The sequence below is a fragment of the Metopolophium dirhodum genome, chromosome 3 (assembly GCF_019925205.1).
Source record: "Metopolophium dirhodum isolate CAU chromosome 3, ASM1992520v1, whole genome shotgun sequence".
NCBI lineage: Eukaryota > Metazoa > Arthropoda > Insecta > Hemiptera > Aphididae > Metopolophium > Metopolophium dirhodum.
The window spans coordinates 526,171-543,596 of NC_083562.1; the positions used below are offsets into that span (position 1 = coordinate 526,171).

General features: G+C 36.9%; 1 protein-coding gene across 4 annotated transcripts in view; it reads left to right on the top strand.

Moving 5' to 3' along the window:
• LOC132941481 (semaphorin-2A-like) overlaps positions 1 to 16,801 on the top strand; it is a 383,061-nt gene extending 366,260 nt beyond the window's left edge. For all 4 annotated transcript variants that reach the window (XM_061009566.1, XM_061009567.1, XM_061009564.1 and 1 more), the window contains 10 exons: positions 1,856 to 1,963; positions 2,055 to 2,325; positions 7,165 to 7,395; positions 7,462 to 7,698; positions 8,015 to 8,191; positions 8,423 to 8,547; positions 11,394 to 11,545; positions 11,614 to 11,805; positions 12,640 to 12,886; positions 14,746 to 16,801. In XM_061009566.1, the coding sequence (XP_060865549.1) occupies positions 1,856 to 1,963; positions 2,055 to 2,325; positions 7,165 to 7,395; positions 7,462 to 7,698; positions 8,015 to 8,191; positions 8,423 to 8,547; positions 11,394 to 11,545; positions 11,614 to 11,805; positions 12,640 to 12,886; positions 14,746 to 14,829 (1,824 nt within the window). In that variant the 3' untranslated portion in view covers positions 14,830 to 16,801. The remainder of the gene's footprint in view (positions 1 to 1,855; positions 1,964 to 2,054; positions 2,326 to 7,164; positions 7,396 to 7,461; positions 7,699 to 8,014; positions 8,192 to 8,422; positions 8,548 to 11,393; positions 11,546 to 11,613; positions 11,806 to 12,639; positions 12,887 to 14,745) is intronic.
• Positions 16,802 to 17,426: the final 625 nt, after the last annotated feature.

Below are 17,426 nucleotides of genomic sequence, written 5' to 3' on the forward strand. Positions count from 1 at the left end.
GGAAAGACGAGGGTATTTTCACCGAATTTCACCGTTAACTTTTCGTTTTCGTATCCGCCTATTTAAATAATAATATCATAATATTGTTTGTGTCTTGTCGTCGAATCTCGCATCGCGAATGTAAATTATTATATACATAGGGGAGTGCATATATGCGATATATTATGTGATGACGAACCCGTCGACGCGTGTTTTGACTTCTTTTTACCAGCGATCACGATATTCCGGTGTCTGTTCCACCGCGAATCTAAATAATTCAGTCAAAAATCGTTACGGTACATTATACATGACACACAAACGACTAACGAGTACCTATACCTATCTAAAATAGAACATTACGCAATACTTACAATATTACGACGATATCCTCGGTAATTTTATTTTTATTAAATTTATTCTGTTTTTGTTTGTTTATTTTTTTTCTTGATGGCACCTTGTTTAGCAACTCTCAGTATCGCTGTAAACGAATTCGTAAAATCTAAATATTTGACTCAAATTATAATGATATCTTTGACATGAAAGTTTTCGAAATACCGCCTACTTTATCAACATAATACATTATTGTCAATTTAAATTTTACAAATGTGTTAAAATATGTATATTGGACAGCGCATTGGTAAAAAATAATAAGAAGGTTGGAAAAGTTCAAAAATATTTACTATTGATGAGCATAATTTTACTTTTATTTTTAATGACCAAAAAATATTTTTTTAATATTATAATGTAATTTGTTATTTATGTTTTCTGCAATAAATTACCGAAATGCTATTAAATATAGGTTAGACGTATCACGCAATAAAATAAGTTAATAATATGTTATTGAAGAAAAATAACACAATGTGATAGGTATTCTATAGTCAAATTTAAAATGCTTATAATACATACAGCGTTTCAAAAGATACCATCATTCCTTTTTCCATACTGAAATAATAATATATAATCTTATACGACTCTCATATGTCTGAATAAAAAGAAAATAATCATAATAATAACGACTATGGCGTAAAAGCTTTTGAAAAACCTACACTAATATGTAAAGTAGAAAATCAAAATTTGTATTGTTTTTTTGCTCCAGTGTCTATTATAATCAGACCTTTTTTTTTTTAATTTTCTTAAAACAAAAACTTATTTCTGCATGAAATCAAATACTTTTAATGTAATTATTATTTTTCAAGTATTCAAAAATTATGGACACTATATAATATCATATTATATTACATCAATATAAAATACCTAAATTATTAATTTTAAAACACTACTTTTGTCTTATACTACCAATATACCTATTATTAATACTGACCCGAACACTCCTATATAATTACGACGGGAAATAATATAAATAAAAGAAAAATAGAAACAGCGAATTAAATAATAATAATAATAATAATAATAATAATAATTACAACGTATACATTTCACGGAATTAGTACCGATTGAAAAAATGTGAGCAGAAAAAACTCTAGAGTCGTCAAAATAATTATGCAGTCCAACAACCCCAATCGGACAAAGTGGCCACGACGCGCTTCTCGTGATCCACGTCCGAAGGACACAACCCGACGTCGTTCCGTTACCATTTGTCTTCCTTTCTTCTCATCCACTAGATTCACTCGCTTAATTCCCGTCATGTTTATGAAACTTTTGGTTGCCTTTAATACATCTGAATAAACTTTTGTTCGTTTGTTGTTCTACTCTGCACTTGACCCAAAGACAATTTACTTAGGCGACGCTATCGCTGTGATTCGTCTCTCCGCGTGTATACGTATATAACATTTATCAAAGTCTCTCACGTCCTTTGTTTCACGCGCCACCGGCTGGATTTAAATTTTATTGACATTTTTTTTTTTTACTTCCACAGAATTTTGATTGCCGAAACCACATCCGAGTCATTCAGTCAATCGGTGACGGTAGCCGGATATACATTTGCGGCACAAACGCACACAATCCAAAGGACTACGTGATCTACGTGAGTATAAATACCAGCAGCTGTCCGTACTATAATTTATTACGCTTTACCACACTCTAAATTTTCTATTTTTGTTATTTTTCACGCGCAGTCCAATCTGACACATCTTCCCAGACACGAGTACGTGCCTGGCGTGGGTCTGGGCACGGCCAAATGTCCATACGACCCGCTGGACAACTCGACGGCCATTTGGTCGGAAAAGGGCAATCCGGGACAATTGCCGGCTCTGTACAGTGGTACCAACGCCGAGTTCACCAAAGCGGACACTGTTATCTTCCGGACAGACCTGTACAACTTGACCTCGGGTCGCAAGGAGTTTGCGTTCAAGAGGACGCTCAAATACGACTCCAACTGGCTCGACAGTGAGTGTATAATAATATTGTAATATCAACGCATTCCGGGTGTAATATTATTACTCGTGATAAATAGCCTCATACTACTGTCTAATATTTCAAGTATTATAATGTCACGAATACAGTACAATGGCACCCGAATAATGTGTCTGAGACCTGCGCTGCCGTGCTGCTCGTTTATATATATTATATCTATTGGACTCTGACCGAGCGACGTAATATAATATTCGTACCGTCGTATAATATTGTATAACATTATAATAATAATATATATCTACTGCGTTTACGTCGATCGCTTTTATACACCTACGCCCGTTATTATATATCGTGTTTATGCGTATAATATAGACATAATAATATATACGCGAGTTGGCCGACGCTATTACGACGCGCGTTGGGGTGGTTAGGTCTTTTTTCTTATATATATTATGATATGTAAATGACTGCCACGCGTATATACTTACGGTGCCCCGCTGCCGTTGCGGTCGTGTACTCCGGCTTATGGCGGAGAGGAGGACGTACGCTATTTCGAAACGCAAACACGTATACCGGCCGGGGATAAAACGCCCGCAGTGACTTTTCCGGGGATTCGGGAGGGCGAAGAAGTTTGAGTCGGCAATAGGTATATGACTGCGGGACGAGAGAGGAACAGAGAAAAAGTCGAAAACGTCTCAAGAACCCCAACAACCGACCGACCACGTCTGGTATATATATATATATATACATTTATATGAATGTATGTGTGTAAGTATTGTGTGCTCGCGTGGTAATGCGGGCTCTCCCGGGTCTCCGTGGTCGTGTGTATAATCCGTCGCCGCGGATAACTGACAAGACGTGACAGCGCGCGGCGGGTGATAAATTGCTCGGCGGCGGCTGACGACGACCACGACGAACGTCGCTTTTTACCCGTTTGGGGGTCGGGGGGGGAGGTCGAAAAAGCGTGCGTGCCCGTCTCTCCGGGCACCGGTTGATTCTCCGGACCATAATAACGTCAGACAGAATATAGAAAATATTTTAAACAGGAATCCACAGACGTCTCGTTCCCCCCTGCAGCGTGGTGTCCCTCGAGTAGTCCGAGGAAATTGAAAAATGGTACTGTATAATTTCGCGCTAAAGGCGCACAATGGAAAAAAATACGGTTTTTATTTGTTGTTTATTTTTTCGATTTTCGATTGTCTCGCCCACGACTCACGAGCGACAGACGATTACGAGGAAGATCACGCTCGGTTTCCGAAACGATTCGCCACATCTCACAGCTGGACGGACGACGAATATAAACTCGCGCCATATAGTTTTTATCGCACGGAAATAGTCGATTTAATCAATAACATTGTTTTATGTCGAAAGAACGACGTTAATATTCTCAAATAATATTTTACGACCAGTGGCTATAAAATAAATGTACTAGGTATAATATACATTTAAAGAATCGTAATCAAATAAGGGAGCACATATCGATTTATCTAAATACATAATATTTTTCTTATCAAAATTAATATTGATTGAATAGTTATGAAATATTTATAAATAGTTATATATTTATTTGTAAGTTAACTTCAAAATATAACTTGAACATTATTTGCCTTTAAAATGTTGCCTTCGGATGTATATATTACCATAGGGTTTTTATGTATAGCTATCTAGGTACCTTTTATATCATTATGTATATCATCACTGTGAAATAAAATATCGAGTTCATAAAAGTTTGAAAAAGGCACTACCTATTGCTTAAAATCAAAACAAAACCCATCGACCCAAATACTTTTTTTTATTTTTTTGAATTTCCCAAAGTGAAATTGTTTTGCACTAACAACAGTCGTCTAACGGGTTATTTCGTTTTCCCTCTTTCAGTGTTTTTAATTGGAGTTAAAAACCCCGTAAATTAGAGACACGTTTTTTGAATTATCCCATAAACGTGATAATGAAAGTCTTAATACCCTCCGGGCCAAAAGAGGATTTTCAAAACATAACAATTATGGTTATCGTCCAATAATAATGATGGCTGAGCGGAAGTTTTAGATGTACTTTAACTTATTAAAAATGTATCAGACTTAAATTAAATGCGTGCTATCAGTTTACCTTGGTCAATACTTAATTCAAAAGCCTCTTGGTAGATTATGAGTAGGTACTTATGTAAGTGCTCAGAGAGAGAGAGAGAGAGAGGTGAGACGACTATTAAAGTTAATCTTCACATGAAAGCGGTTTCAACAAAGATAAAGTTCGACTAAAAAATCAATTGAGACACGCAGTACCCCAGTCTTTTATTCGTGTAACAATATAATACTAAACAATCAATATACAAATTATTAAACTAATTTTAAACTAAATTGTTTACCCTGGGTATGTACTGTAAAAATACAAATGAAATAAAACGGAATTATAGTGAAACGCGAAGTAAACACGCCAGTCTCCAAACATTTTAATAAAATAAAGTTGGCTATTATAATGTCGGTACGACTAATTCTGGGGTTTATCGATTTGTCTGTTTGGACAAATGGAAAACGAGTCCGTATTTAAAGGGCTAAACTTTAATCATGACTGAGAAGATTATCAATTTCCAACGGGGTTCACAAGAATAATGATGAAAACTGTCAAAGAATGTTTACGACCGTTAAACATATTATATTTCAAAACATTCATTTGATAATATTGGTTATTTAAAAACGTTTGACAGACGTAAGATACAAAGTTTCAATTTTAATTAATTCAACACATCGGCCGGGAAGTAAAAAAATAAAATAATATGTGCAAAGTCCAAAACCGCAAAGTTTTCGCTTGAATGAGTTATTCCGTCGAAACGGAAAACAAACTATTTCAATTCAAAGATTATCGTGGAAAAACTGTTTTATTTATTGTTCCGTACCACTGACGAGTCTTCAATTCAAGAGGGGGGAAAAGTTACTACTACCAACTCGAGTATTTTTTCAGACCGAATGGACATATTTTGGCTTTCGGTATTCGTAAAACTTTTTAAACGAAAAGTCAAATTCCGACACAATCGATTACACGCACAACCGTATATATTATTGCGTACGTCTACATGTGCCGCGCATACGTGTGTGGACCATAAAATCGACTTCAGTTTTTCTATCGTAAACAACGCGCACAGTTTTATTATTTCAATCCACTCGGAATCTTCTTCCCCGTATTCTCGTGCGTGTAATATGTTATATAGGTATGTGGGATTAATTCTACCACCCCCACCCCACGGTTGTTGCGGGGTTTTGCCTCGTGCGCAACACCCTCGCCCGCCGCCCGACTACTATACGAAATTGTATTCGTTAATAACGCGCTAGCCGCGTTTTCACCAACAAAGCGTTTATTACGTTATTTTTCGCTATTTATACGTTCGCGCGACGACATACGACGCGTACCTACCTATATACATACAAAAAATAATCATAAAAACACAATCATTGCGAACGTCGCCACCGGTGCTATGTGTGTGCGTGCACTTTTAAATATATTATAATAATTAATCAGTCGCACTGCAAGCTGTGCAGCAGCAGAAGCTCGCTGTACGCATAAATCCGTTTATACTCGCGCGCGATAATCGTTTCGCCGTAAACCCCCGCGCAAAGCCCATAATAATATAATATGATAACGATCCAGTCGCCGCCGCAGGTTTCAAAGGACTTTCGATCGCTCTATAAACGCCTCCCCGGCGTAGCTGGCACACCGACTGCACACCGGAATCGGTCGCCGCTGATTAAAACGGTTTATCATCCGCCGCGCGGAAACGTACTCGCCCGAGGCGCTATCCTATAATATATATGTGTGTGTGTGATAAAAATAATATATATATTCCGACCAAAAGGATATTTTATACACGAGCGCGGTATATATATATATTATATTCTCCCCTCGTATATATGTGTGTCATACGCGCACGGTGGACGACGACGACGACGAATAATAATATTCGCCGCCGGTGCCGCTGGTATAACTTTTGACGGACTCTACCGCCGACCGACCGCCCCCATAGTATATATTATTATATGCGTATTATATCCTCCGTCGACTTAGTCCTGTATAATGTGATCCTATAACGTTGCAGTCGGTCCTCCACTCTTATTCGGTGATTCATATTTTTTGACTTCCCGAAAGATAACGAACGCTAGCACCCTTTTACGAAAATAAAAATAAAAAAAAACTGTCACACGCTCGGCGGAGCGTAAACGAATTGACTGTATCAAAGGCCACTAGCTGTGTATGTACGCCACCGCCCCGCACAGCTGTCGCCCCGAAAATCGTCACTGTCTGCTTGCGTATATTATTATATATATGCACTGCACCTAAACAGACGTGCTAGCTCTCTCCCGCGGGGTTTAACCCCTCGAAATGCCGGCGCGTTCTATACTACTAATAACAACGACGACGACGACGACGACGAAGAGTATAATTAAGCCGCGAAATAAGTTTGAACGCGTCTCGTGATGGATGCGTCGTGTATATTATATACGAGTGTACGCGTATGTATAATATTATGTGTGTGCGCCGTACAGTGCGTCACACAAACTTTTAATAACCAAAAGTAAACGGATACGCGTGCACATACGACCTACGACCTATATTATCGATTCACTCGACTCTTATGCACTTAAGTCAAACACTCGTACTCCCTACATCGATATCGTGATTTGTATAAGAATACCGTGACACTTTCGCAGCGGACAATAATATTCTGATTTTCTATTCACCCTCTCTCGAATATGTTATATTCGAGTAAGCAGATTATTAATAATATTGTATCTATTATTTGCAAGCGCTGTATGGAATTATCTACAGCGTGTATCAATCAACAACAGCAGCAAATAAATGTTTAACAATTTTTGTTCAATTTCACAGAACCAGACTTTGTGGGCTCCTACGACATCGGCCAATACGTATTCTTCTTCTTCCGCGAGACAGCCGTCGAGTACATCAACTGCGGCAAGAGCATATTTTCCCGCGTGGCCAGAGTGTGCAAGAAGGACACGGGTGGCAAGAGCATACTTAGTCACAACTGGGCCACGTACCTCAAGGCCCGGCTCAACTGTTCCATACCCGGAGAATACCCGTTCTACTTCAACGAAATCCGTAAGTAGTGTATTATTATACCTATGTCTGCCTTGAATCGAAATTAACACTTTCTGTTACACGCAGAGAGCATTTACAAGGTACCGGACGACGATACACTTTTCTACGGCGTGTTCACCACGTCCACTACCGGTCTGATGGGATCGGCCATATGTACTTTCCGGCTAGAGGACATCGATCACGCGTTCGCCGGCCGATTCAAGGAACAAGCCAGCTCCACGTCAGCCTGGCTCCCGGTACTGTCTACCAAGGTACCGGAACCTAGACCCGGACAGTGCGTCAACGACACGGAAACTTTGCCAGGTAAATTATACGATAACCGATAAGTTTAAATCGACGCGATGGGATGTGAATTCGATTTTACTACCTACGCAAAAAAATTAAAGGCCGCACTATCTTAAATATAAATAAATGAATAATGATTTTTTACGCCTTGTAAGCGCTATTACTGCAGTGATGTGTATATAGTGACATAATAATAATATGTATCACACCGTAATACAAAATACGTGTAGTAAACGTACCTACCTATATACGCGAGTACATATTATTTTGTATGATTAGATTGGGTAGTACATAAATTTCGCACACTTAATATTATTATCGTTGTCATGTTTAGATTCCGTATTGAATTTCATCCGCAGTCACCCTCTCATGGACGAGGCGGTGGCTCACAAAGACAACGAACCGGTATTCTACTTGCGTGACTTGTTCTTCACCCGTCTCGTAGTAGACGTTCTCGATTACGTCGTGTTCGGAAATCATCTGCACTACACCGTCTATTACGCCGCTACAAGTAAGTTTAAATTACCTATCGTAATATTATTCAAATATTATGTGTAAAACTATAAAATGCAAGACACCAAATCCCAATGTGTTATTTTTAATGTAAAATGCAAATCATTTTTTCACATCGTATTTATTCGTCTTACGAGTTTCTATTAAATAATAATGCTATAGACGTATAGTACGTTTTTATTATCTTTTTTTTTAATTAACACGTCCGTAAAATTTACCTTTTTTACAGACGAAGGCCGCGTTTACAAAGTGGTGCAGTGGTATAACGACGAAGGTGTGCCCGGATCTGCTCTTCTGGACATATTCGACATCATGCCCGGTCTGCCCATCACGGCGATGGAAATATCCAGAAAGGTTTGTTTTATCATTATCGCACATATTTAAGTGAACTTCGCTATCTCTCACCCCCCTCCCCCGCGTTGTATTGAAGAATAGATGAATACATTTTAATGGGGAGCATTTCTACCCCTCGGGGCGTTGGCGCGTAACACTTGATTGTGATTTTACAAAAACCAATGCCCATATGGCGTTTGACACCGGAAACTATGTATAACATATATAATATAGTGCATATAGTATACCAAACGCGCCGTAGAAGGTGTGTTCTCGTCTATACGAAACGATATTTGTAAGTGCATTTCGGAGAACGAACCGTAATTTAAATGTTACATATACAAGGTACCCGTAGATAGACGTAATCAGAGACCATTAAAAGCCCGTTGAAATAGGCGATACCACAAACACCGTTGACGGTATATCATCGTCATTTAAATTTCAACCACTCAGAATATAAAACCTAACACCTAGAGAACACGAAAACGAGGTAATTTCACGAAATACGTCAGCGCTTAAAAACCGTTTTACAGTTCATCAGACGCCGCCACACGGCTAAGGAACCCTCGCCGCCGCGTTTCTACTCTCGTTTTTAATGATGGTATCTGAACGATTAGTAATCCCCCGTTAACGAGCCTGCAAACAACAGTGGCAACGTGACTCATCGAGTAGCGGGCGTAAAGGGAAAAGACGCCCAGTGACTATTATATTCTCCCGGTATAGTGTTCGACTATATATTTAGTAAATTAACCTGTAAATGACGTATATCATCTGCTTTATATAATATAGGTGTATATTATTACATTGTTAACCTGCAGTCGGTCGTGATTTGTTGTATGACCGCGTGCGTGCAATGGGGTAGTTTCTGGGGGTCGTTGTGGAGGGAGAAGAAGAATGTATTTCCTCGCCCTAGCCGATTTCTGCAGGTCTCCTCGTTTTCCGCGTCACCACGTTTCCGTCAACACTTTCGGTCCGACTGCGACCTTAAAATTATTGTTGTTATTATGTATTCCGGCGTTGGCAGTGGCGGTGCCTCGGGTATACACGGACTACGAAATCGAATTCCATCCCGTCTCAATAAATATATATATATATATATATACATATACATACATATATATATACCTAGTTATTTAAACACGGTAAATAGCTTTTGCGGTACACGTATGATTAATGCTCGCGTTCCGGTACTTCCCGGACGCCGCGGTGCGATTGATTAGAGAAACGCTGCAGCAGTATCGCCGCCGCTGCCGAGTTTTGGCACGCGTGAATGTATACAAATCTCATAAAGCCCAATCAGCAGCAGCCACTAGCTACGATGACGATACCCGTCCGTATATTTGTTTAGGACTTGCCAAACGTTATTCGCACTCGGCTGCACTCGCGATAACATCGTGTCATTACAACACGTGTATACCGCGGTATACATAACCCCACTCGTATTCCGGTAACCGCACTGGCTCGTCAGGGGTGTATTTCAGACTGCGGCGCATCCCCGTTAAACAGTTTGAATATAATAACAACAATCTATTCGACATTTATTTACGAGTTTAAAAAATACACGGAAAGTCGCTATTCTATAGGTACCTATATTATATTGTAATAATTGTAGAATGTCAAACGTCGTTGAGTAAGCACCGAAATGGATTCGTTAAATTTTAATTTAATGATACATCATTGTATACGTTTAATAACGATTCTGAGCGGATACGGTCTATAGGTCTAAGGGTATTTTGTTATAATTTATGTATATTGCGATTGGTAATTTAATTTTATATTATACAATAACCAATAGGTTGAACTAATTCATGCCAAAATCAAATCACATAATATATTGTATAATAATAATATTATATATAATTTCATATAATATTAATAGCTGTTAGTTAATATATAGCAATGCCTATTACATACGTAGCGTAGAACGGTGTAAATTGGTTCGTGGTATTAATGACTTAAAATTTAACAAAATATTTCGAAAATATAATTGTGTATATCATATTATAATAAACAGCTAATAGATTACCTATATAGATACAATAATAAACAAATTGGCAAAAAGGTTCGGGTTCCTACGAATAATATTTTTTTGAATTAAGTACGGCAAAATAACTAAAAACTATATATTTCATTTAAATATCCAAATGTCTATAAAATTTATAAATTGTGGGCATATGCGTCATTTTTAGATTTCTAAAAGAACAATTTATGGTGAGGACATTGTTACATACGTTTTTGAGACTTAGGTATTAAATCTTAAAATGTTATGAATTATTAATTAGAAAATAAAAGTTACAGATGTTCGTGGTTTTGACGAATTTAATCAAAATTTCAAATGCTTATTAAAAAAATTGTACCAATGTAGGATATTTTTAAATTGCTACAGCAAAACTACAACATATAAGAAGCTTTGTATTACATTTTCAAGTTTTTTAACCGAGCATAACATTTGAGGTCAATATAGTAAAAATTATGAAAATGATTCCATATCATAGAATATACTAATACGAATATTTAATTAATTTCAAGTATCTAGTTGATTCGTTTTTAAACTACAACAATCGATTTTGTTTCAATTTTTTTTTTTTATTGATCCAACGGTTTTATTTTTATTTCACATATAGTAAGTTTTTCATTATTACTTATTAATATTAAAATATGTTAGTTCAAAATAAATTGATCGCGTAACATAATATATTGTTTATAGTTGAGATAGCCTCCCCCGATTGTTTACTCACTGGTATACAATAATTACATTATATAGTATACCTACGTTTCGTCGTGCCGATATATAAAGTTTTATTATGTACACACGACTCACGTTTCCAATATTACTTATATATAATATTGCACTTTGTTTTGTCCAGCACAAGGCCCTGTACGTGGCTTCCGACGAGAGCGTCCGACAGATATACTTGTCAATGTGCACTCACCGGTACGACAGCTGCTTGCGGTGCGTCCACGACCCGTACTGCGGATGGGACAAGCAGACCAAGACCTGCAAGCCCTACCAGCCAGGGTAAGTAAACACGTCATGATGATTGTTGTGACGATAACTGAACGTCCGTTCGTTGTGGTTTTTTTCAGGCTCCTGCAGGACGTGACCAACTCGTCGCGGAGCGTGTGCGAGAGCTCGGTGGTCAACAAGAGGCTGACCGTGACGTTCGGCCAGAGCGTACACCTCAGCTGTTTCGTGAAAATGCCGCAAGTGCTGAAAGTGTACCCGGTCACCTGGTACCATCACAGCAAGGAGAAGGGACGGTACATGGTCTCGTTCAGGTAAACCACCGTTAACGATAATATACTATTATTATTATTATTATTATTATGTGATTCGGAGCTGTCGTATAAATTCATAATAATGATGATGATAATAGTAGTATAGGTACATCGTTTATTATTCAAACGGCTGCAGCTGGGGGCGACGAGGCAATTCTGCGAAGAAATTAAATCAGAAATTCGAAGCTCTCCGCGGGTATAGAGGAGAATATTTTGCCGAGCAATCGCTGACGACTGTAGTGTTGTACACGGCATATTATGATATACCGAAATATATACGCGGTCCCCGTACTCGAAGAAATTGAATTTACATTTATTATGTACCGGGTGGTATACCGCGAGCTCTCGGCAATTGTTTCGCGTTCCGCTCGCGCGACGAACATGCGGGTAGGCGGGTATATAACGATCGCGGTCCAATTACGCAGTGCGCTGCACCTATATATACCGCGTATCGTTCCTCCATACCACGGCTGCCACCGCCGTCATCGTCGTCGTCCGCTTCTATAATTCTTAATTTTCCACCCCGGCTCACGTACACGTCGAATTATACTACCCTTGTTCCTAACACGTGATCCGATAACCGAGTCCGTCCCTCGCATCACGCGACCGTCGTCTTACGTCCCGCCGTCGGTCATGTTGTTATTATACCATTATAGTGCATTCGGCGACCGGAATACGTAGGTACCTATAGTTTTATCAGCGGGCGAACGCGAGTCATTATTGAATAATTTACGATAAAATTCGGATCGCGTTGTGATCAACGTCTGTCGCAACCCGACGAGAAAAAATTCAATTTCTTTTATCGGTATTAAATATTCTCATGTTTTATTATAGCCGAGTGGAAAAATACATTGCGACCGTCGAAGGTGGCATGGTGATCGTCGGAGCGTCGGAAGAGGACGGCGGCCGGTACGACTGTCAGCTGGCCGGCGCCCTGTTGTGCACGTTCAACTTGACAGTGGACGCGCACCGATGTTCGCCACCGGCCAGGTCGGCGGACTACCATCGGGTGTACTCGGACTGGTGCCACGAGTTCCAGAAGTACAAGAGCGCGATGAAATCTTGGGAGAAAAAACAAGCTGTGAGTATAATAACAGTGTAACGATATATAATGAAATAAATTCTTCGGGATGTGCTCGTGATGGGGAGGCGAGTTGACAATAAAAAACGAACTTAAACCGTGAGATCTCGGTGGAGAAATTTATCGATCGATAGACCTTTTGCTCTCCGTTACCTAATAAATATAAACAGAGTGTAGATAACGTTTTACGGGACGGGACCGAACGGTGTGAAAGGTATAGATTTTTGGGGAAGGAAGGCTTATTACTTTCGGCAATCGCTATCCGACGTGGGTTTTATTGTAGCACCTCGGCGCCTTTTACCGTACAAACGAATTCTTTTTTTTTCCGTGTTTATCGAACGCCGTAATCTAATTATTCTCGACTCGTGTTTAGGAGGGAATTGTTTAAATTATTCTGCTCGTCGTTTAATAATACGTTTAAAGTTATATGGCCGCTGTATAAACGATGTTTTTATTATACGAGACAGTAAATCAAATTTCAAAATGGTGGGAGAGGGAGAAGAGGGTTGATTCGGAGAACGAGCCAAAAAGATACCGCGTGCGCGACGACTGACGCCAAGAAACCGTTATATATCGGAATCCGCGGAAAACTTTTCGCCGCGCCGATTAGCGTTTCGGACATACTTATATTCGGATAACAACTCGTCGAGTAATTGAAAAAGTTCTCTGCGAATTAAGACGCGTACGATGTTTTAATGCAGTCCGGAGACGACGTCATCGTTAATTATTCGGTAAACTACCACGTCGACTGATATATAATATATACGATGTTTATAATAGCATCGAATTTTCTCGTATCACGAACGAACATCTGTCGCGCCGTGTCGTATATATTAATAATATAATATATTACAATATACACTGCGCCCGATTTAATTGCTCAATTAATCAATATCGCGATAGTGCACGTAATATAATATTTTACTCTCGTATAATTCGAACACATGAGCGCGAACGTAAGCACAAATGAGACTTTAGGGATATAGGCGACCGTCGCCCGGGGTGGTACGCTGTGGTACAATTAAAACGTTATTCGTACAACAATATTATAATTGACAATAACAAAACTCGGGTGGATCAGAAAAATATAGATTGTCCTAGGCAAAGGTCTTATACAATTATGAGTACCTATAAACTATAATGTTTACTTTAAACCCCGTTGACCCGTCTATTAGTTAGATACCTGCAGCAGTGCAACTATACACAGGGTGTAACAGGAAGATTTTTTAAATGATGCTTTTTAAACGTTTGACAAAATCGTTAAAATTATATGATGAGTAAATAATTTAAGAACTATACTCATATTAGCAAATACCCAAAATTAATATTTTGAAAAAAGTTATTACGTTCCAAATTAATTTAATTAAAATAATATTGATATATTAAAAAAATTCTAAAAAATAAACTACTTGACTTAGATAAATGTTTTTCCATCGAAATTATTCTTATAATCAGATTCACAAATTTGCTAGTTTGAATCTATCCAAAAAAATTTAAAACAAAATTAATTTCTTTTTTTCAGTATTAAAAAATAAAAATATTTTTCTTATGTTATACGTGTAACGCAAGTAAATATAAAATATACATTTTAAAAAAATTAAAAATATTGATTGGAACAAAAGTTATTCCAAAAGTCAGTTCTATCTGTTACACCCTGTATGTATAATATTGTAGACGGTTTGGGGTGTGTATATTATGTTGACGATGATTTACTCGTGCTCTGTGGAACGTATATATATAGGTTGGTTAGTTGTAGTTAACAGGTCTAGTAACATTATGCCATTGATTATATACCTAATAAAATACGAATTCGATGTAACATTATTATAATGTGTGTTTTTTTTTTATGCGTGTCGCAGCAATGCAGTAGCTCAAGGCAAAACGATACAGCGATCGCCCAGGGTCTCCTGTCAAACGAATTAAACGCAAGCCCGGCCCTATAAGGAGGATACTATAAGATAATATACGAGGTGCCGCCGAAGCAACCGCCGCCGACACAACCGCCGCCGCCACCACAGCCACCGCAAACACCAGCCCCATCCCGTGTACACGCTATAATAATAATATATAATATTGTATTATAATGTGCGTTAATGTTATGATATGCCATCGTCGTGTCAGTCGTCCCGCCGCCGCGGAAAAAAAAGTAAAAAAATGTAATAACAATATATAACACAATATATTGTAAAGGTAAAAACGTCATCATAATATTATAGTCGTCGTCGTCGTCGTCATAGTCGTTAAGTATAATATAGTATAAGAGGATTTTTTTTTTAAAATTTAATGCAGATTCACGTATATAATATATAACACCTGTATGGTATAAGTGTTTGTACCTAATACAGGAAATGTATGTATACGTGTATAGTGTATACGTATAATATATAATATATTATATAGTGATGTGCATAATGTATATTATGTACTTTATATTAAATTAATAATTAGAATTTAATGTACAGACTGCCTATATAAGCTTTAAACTATAACCGCGACGAGCGACGGACGATATTATACTATACCTTTTTTTTTAACGATATATACATATTTTATCTACAATCTTCTGTGATAATGTAGCTGTTAGATTTTTTTTTAATAAATATATGGAAATAATATGTTATCATACTACCCAATTAGGCATAATATTTTATAATATGATAGAGTGAGCTTCATATTATTTTTTCAGTTTTATTTTTTTTACAATTTTTTTTTTCAATTTTTTTGCGTGGCTCTTTATTATTATACATATAACAGTAAAGTTATGGTGCTTTGTTATAGCAATACACGGTCGTAACGGTTACAAAACATAACACTATTCATTATAGTGTGTAGGACCTATATCATGATTATTACATTACTTTTTTGTATTATTTTATTATTATTATTATTATTATTATTATTATTATTATTATTATGATTATTATTATTACGACTATTATTATTATTATGTATTTATTTTGACAATAAGACTCGGTTATCACTAAGTATATTATTATTACCTCCCCCCCACACACTCTTAGCGTAATACAATCAACTTTGTATTTTTTAGTTATATTAGTTTGTTAAAAGTATCTCTGTTCACTTAATTAAATAATGTACTTAAATTATATTTATTTGTATAAATCATTATTGTTTCCGATGCGATTAGAGCCTTAAGCGAGCTCAATATATTTTTAAAATAAGGTTTGAAAAAAATTACAGTTAGCACCATACGTAATTCCAACAAAAATTGTATACCTACACTGCGTAGCGTCTAGACCTAGCTAACAGTAACGCTTAGGCACTCCCCAGACGCTAAATTTATTAAATAATTATATAAAAATAACAAAAAAAAATAACAAAAAAATTCACGAATAATTTTTAAAAAATAATTAATTTTAACTTGCTCCTTCCCATTTTTTTAATTAGCAGTATTGAATAATATTTCATCATGTACAGAATTTTTTACTTGCATGATTTTTATCTATTTTAGTTTTATCGTAGGTACTACGTACTTTCTTCGAAATTCCATCCATTCAAAAAAAAAATATCTAACCGTAATACGCATAAAAAAGTACGTACATACTACATATTATATATACTGTTTACGAGTTATTACTTATAAGTATACATAATATATATGTATGTATACGATATTATATTAATTTCACGTTCATTTTTTTAGAAGCTACGGATTTTTCTATACTGTAAATACAATTTGTTTAAATATACTTGTTAAATATATTTTATAACTTTAAGACAAGTCATTGTTGTACATTTATTATTATTTTTTTTTTTTTTAGTAATATAAGATTATTGTATTTAACAGTAATATTATTTTAAATAACGTGTACGTAAGACTAAATAGAATTTTTTTTTTGTAAACAAAAAAATATGTTTAGTAAGAAGACAACAATAATATTTTTTTTCAAAAAAAAACTCTGTCAGTTATTTTTTTTCCTCAGATCTGTCTTCCACAAAAGACATTTTTCGAACATTTTATAACGTTCGCGTGAAAATTGGTTCCTGCCTCCCTTTCAATACTTAAACTATTATTATATAAATAGGTACATATTTTATCCTAATTATTTATTACATTATTGGTCATATTATTATAATGATCGTTCACGTCGCCACCCCACCACCACGGCGCCGCCCTACATTACACAATGCTATAATATTATAGAGTATTTTTATATAGACCAATTAAAAATATCTCTCGTCCGTCACCTTAAATAATCGCTCATTTTTCTTTTTCACTTCTTACATGTTCACCGCCTCGAACGGTAAGACATCAAGACTGAGGTACACCACAACATCACTGTGGAATTGGCGTCCGCCTAAGTGCATCTCTGGCCTGAAGAAACCAACGTCATGAACAATTCCACCTGCATAATGGAGTAGACACCACCCACAGTCTCCATGACGTGGGCCGGAGAAGTGTCAGCCGGCGAATATATTATGAGGGTTTTAAAGCCCATGAGATACCTAATGTTTGTGTTCTGTGTGTCCGACCGTTGTCCACGTTATACATGATTTTCCTTTCGCTTCTTTATTTAAA